A 4,657-nucleotide genomic window follows, 5' to 3' on the forward strand; every position below is an offset into this window, starting at 1 on the left:
TTATGACAAACAGGGGACAAGCACTTTGGCGTTGAAAATAAAGATAAAGAAACACTTTAGATTTCAGTATAACAAAAAGAAAACAATGTTTGTCTTTGAAATTAACACAAAAGAAACAATCTTTGTCTTTGAAATTAACACAAAAGAAACAAAACAATCTTTTTTGGTTTTTTTTTTTTTGGCTTTGAAATTAACACAAAAGAAACAATTTTTGGCTTTGAAATTAACACAAAGGAAACAAGCTTTGGCTTTGAAATTCACAAAAAGAAAACAATCTTTGGCTTTGAAAATAACACAAAGGAAACAAACTTTGGCTTTCAGTATGAAAAATAACTTAAACTTTAAAATGAACCAAAAAGGAAACAATCTATTGATTTGAAAATAACAAAATGGAAAATTAAATTTTAGCTTTAGAAAGTACAAAAAAAATCTCCGCTAAAGCTCCCCAAAAATAAATGAACAATAATATATAAAGCAATTAATTACACCTAATATAAAATAATAATAATAATAATAATAATAATAATAAAACAAAATTAAATTCTGAATAAAAAGAAAAGCTTGTTAGGAATAAATAAATAAATAAATAAAAAAGGTAATGGAAAATATATCACATCTTCTTAATTATTTCAGAGAGCACATCCACAACTTCCTCTCGCATCCTCTTCATGAGCTCTAAAACTTCTCTCATAATTTCATAGTGACTCTGGCCACTCGAGAGCCCATTCCACTGTTAACTCCTGGTCTACAAAATACCTCCCAGGAAAAAAGGTGCTTCTACGGTACACCACCGAATTTTCTGGGAATGGCACTGAACCATCTACATCCAGCCAACAATTATTATCGTGATCTTTGAACACTGGAAAGACAAATGTGTCTGCGTCACAATCTTTTCCTATGTAAATATTCGTTATATTATAACAATAACTATACATTGCAGATTTCATCTCTTTCATAAACTTACTCTGATACATAAGTAACTAAATGTGCAACAAAAGACACGAAAATAGCATTAAATAATAACAATACAGCGTCAAATAAGAAGACTCACCAGCAATTTTCTCGATGCCTGCCATTATCTCTGTTTGTAAACAAACGCCTTTCTGACGTCATCTCGTCCTGGTAGCCCCGCTGCGAACCAGGGCGAGTTGGACGAGATGGACAACTTGTCCAGGACGAGAAAGTAGGGGTTCCGAACGGTCAAAACATCTTGTCCAACTTGTCCAACTAGTTGGACGAGGAGTTCCGAACGCAGCATAACCATTTCGGATAATTCCCATGAATGAGTTTGTAAATAATTACACATGTGTCATAGCTGCATTTAGAATGGACTTTTAACCATTTTAATTTTTTGATATGTGGGGTGATGTGATCAAGTTTACTAATATTACCTAGTGCAACTCTGGCAGCAAAGTTGTGTAATTTTTGCAATTTTTGCATCTGGGTTTTGATAGTTGATCCCCAAATGTTTGAACAATAGTTAATTATGCTTAGAGCTAGAGTTTGCACAACAATGATTTTAGCTAGCTAGCCTAGCCTAGTTTCAGTAGTGATTTGATTTCTTATGTGATTAAGATATACCAGGGTACCCACTACCTTCCTGTGTATTTTGTCAACGTGTGGTTCAAATGTCATGAATCTGTCTAGATTATTCAGTGAAGTGCTCGATTTGATATAGCAGCCTTCAAATTCTATGGTTGTTTCATTGGGAATTCTAGCTATGTTCTGCCAACTACCTATGAAAATACATTGGGTTTTATGTGGGTTTAGTTTAAGGCCATTTGTGTGAAAATATAATCTTGCTTGTGTAAGAGTATGTTGGGTGTTTCTTATTAATGTATTTAAGTTGTTTACCGAGTCTCTATGAAGAAACTGTGAACCATCGACCTACTGCACTAGAAGGCAGTTATGGGCTATTGTTGATAAATCATTATGAAAATTGTAAATAGGATCAGACCTAAAATAGAGCCTTGCAGAACACCAAAAGGTACTTGTTGTTTTGATGACATATCATTATTGATTCTTACCAATTGGGTCCTTGTATCTAAATAACTTTTAAACCAAAAGGTCAATTTTATGATTGACAAATTTGTTAAGGAGAATTTCATGGTTGACACTATCAAAAGCTTTAGAAATGTTGCATAATGTGAACAAATTTACTTGATTTGTTATTATAAACTTTATCAGTAATTTGTAGTAAAGCTGTTTAAGTAGATAACTTATTTCTAAAACCATGTTGTGTTTTAGATAATAAGTTATTGGCCTCCAGGAAACTCGTTAGTTGATTTGCTACATTTTTTTCAAGAATTTTCGATAATATAGGGAGTATAGTAATAGGGCGATAATTATTTACATTGTCTGTATTCCCTGATTTGAAAATTGGAGTTACTATACCATGTTTCCAAAGCGACAAATAGACACCACTACCCAGAGAGGTGTTAATAATTACCATCAAATAATGTACAGTTGCAGGGACTCTCTCTGATAAAGCACAGAGCAATAACATCTGTTCCTATAGCATTTGTTTGGCGAAGGTGTTTTCTTACTAAGATGATTGTTTCTACTTCCACTGGTTGTGGTCTGAAAAAATTAGTTGTAAGCATTGTGCGATCTGTGTTTTGTTGTAATATAGAAGCAACTGTTTGCTCATAATCTAGTTATCTGATTCTTGAAAAAGTAATTGAAAAGGTTTGTTGTTTGTATGGGCTTTGTGCAATCATTAGTGAGGTGTTTGTTGTGAGGCACTAGTGTTTTAACAATTTTCCATGTGTTATTAGAGTTGTCCTTATATTCAGTGAATTTATTTCTAAAATAACTTGTTTTTGTACGTTAAATTAGCAATTTTATATTTTTATTTTTGGCTTTAAAATCTACCTGAAGGACGGCTTCATTTCTGTTACTTTTAAGGGCTTGGTGGGCATTGTTTCTATTGCTAATGGCTCTCTTGATGTCCTCATTTATCCATGGATCGGGCGGATGTCTGACAATGCTGCTTTTAATCTCTTCCGTGAGGATAGTTACTTGGTTGTTTACATTATCTGTCAGTGATATATTTGATTGATATCTTTAGACAAGATAAGCACATAGAGAGATTGAGGGTCATAGTGTTTGAAATCGCGAAAAGTTTTTATTACTGGTGGTTGCTTTGTTTTCTTTATATTTAACGTCACCGTGATAAGTTCATGGTCAGCAACATGACAAAGAATGACATCGAAGTGGAGAATGATGTCTGATCTGTAGTTATTATCAAAGCCAATAGAGAAGAGGTGTTTATAATAATTTGTGTAGGTTCATCTATTATTTGTTCTAATTTATTTTTCTTAATCGTCTTAGCCAACTTCGCTTTAGATTTTGTTAAGTCATCATTTAGGTCACCTAAGATGAAAAGCCGTTTCTGTTTTGAATACATTTCTCTAAAGAACTTTTCAAAGTATTCAAAAGATTCCGAGGTAGCATGGGTGTGCCTATAGACAGCGCCAATATTGAAGGAAGGAAGCATGTTGCTTTGTACCGTAACTCAGACATCTTCTACGGCAGTATTGTTAATGGCTGTAGCAGATATCCTGTTTGACTTCAGGGTATCCCATACATATATATATACTCCTCCTCCTTGAGCCATGTTTCCCTTGTGTATAAAATGTATATTGTTCTTTCCTCAACAAGCATTTTAATTTTAAAATGAGAGAGAGAGAGACATTGGGTAGGGAGAAATATATATATATATATATATATATATATATATATATATATATATATATATATATATATATATATATATATATATATTAATATAATTAATATTTACCATATGGAGAGAGATAGAGAGATGGGGTAAGAAGAAAAAGAGAGAGAGAGAGAGAGAAGGAGTGTGACGAACCAGGTCATATCAGACATGTCAGGCAGGATTTCCTTTACCATGGACGCCATTAGAAATTATTATACATGCTCTTGCCAATTTTACAAATCATGCGACATGTGCTGCTTACAATACATTTTTTAATGTAGATTATATATCGACAAATATTTTACTGTGTTAGCGAACATATGGATGTTGTTTTATAACAAGTGCAATTATGTAAGCCCTACAAGTACGCCTATAAACTCCTGCTAGATATATGGTAGTCTGGCTGATTAATAGGCCTATAAAAACGTCAAGTTTCGTTTCGTAGGCAATGCACGACTGTAGTCATAGCATCACAATAATTCAGAAGATATTTGTATATGTTTGTTAACACGGCATCTGGCTCAGCAATCCGGTTATCTCAACACACGACTTGAACCCTCTTGTGCATATACGTCGGGCGGAATATAATGAAATCAATTGCAGCTGCCAGTCGTACGTCTGTTCCACCAATACGCGCTCGTTGAGGCTGGAATAAATCGGGGAAAGATCATTGGTCCTGAACGATCAATCTTCTCTACCTTGTCCAAGCCTCAGGCCCCTTTCTTTTCTCTTCTTGTTCTTCCTTTCTCGTGATCCAATCTGCCTTTCCCATTCCTTACCTTTAATGTTATAACATGCATAGGACAGGAAGACCCTTTCTACAGATATTGAAGATGCAGCTCACTGGGTTGGAATATAAAATTCCTATGCGTCTACGGTTGTCTGCGTAATATCTTTCAGAGAAAGAGTTTGTATGAAAAATGAAATTCAGAT

The 4,657-nt window shown here is 33.9% G+C and overlaps 1 protein-coding gene across 1 annotated transcript in view; it reads left to right on the plus strand.

Annotated features, from left to right (window-relative positions):
* The first annotated feature begins 4,557 nt into the window (after positions 1-4,557).
* Positions 4,558-4,657, plus strand: part of LOC119568512 (zinc finger protein OZF-like) — a 5,556-nt gene continuing 5,456 nt past the window's right edge. Inside the window, exon 1 of the mRNA XM_037917050.1 lies at positions 4,558-4,610. Coding sequence (XP_037772978.1) covers positions 4,558-4,610 — 53 coding nt within the window. The remainder of the gene's footprint in view (positions 4,611-4,657) is intronic.

This window comes from Penaeus monodon, chromosome 44 (assembly GCF_015228065.2).
Source record: "Penaeus monodon isolate SGIC_2016 chromosome 44, NSTDA_Pmon_1, whole genome shotgun sequence".
NCBI lineage: Eukaryota > Metazoa > Arthropoda > Malacostraca > Decapoda > Penaeidae > Penaeus > Penaeus monodon.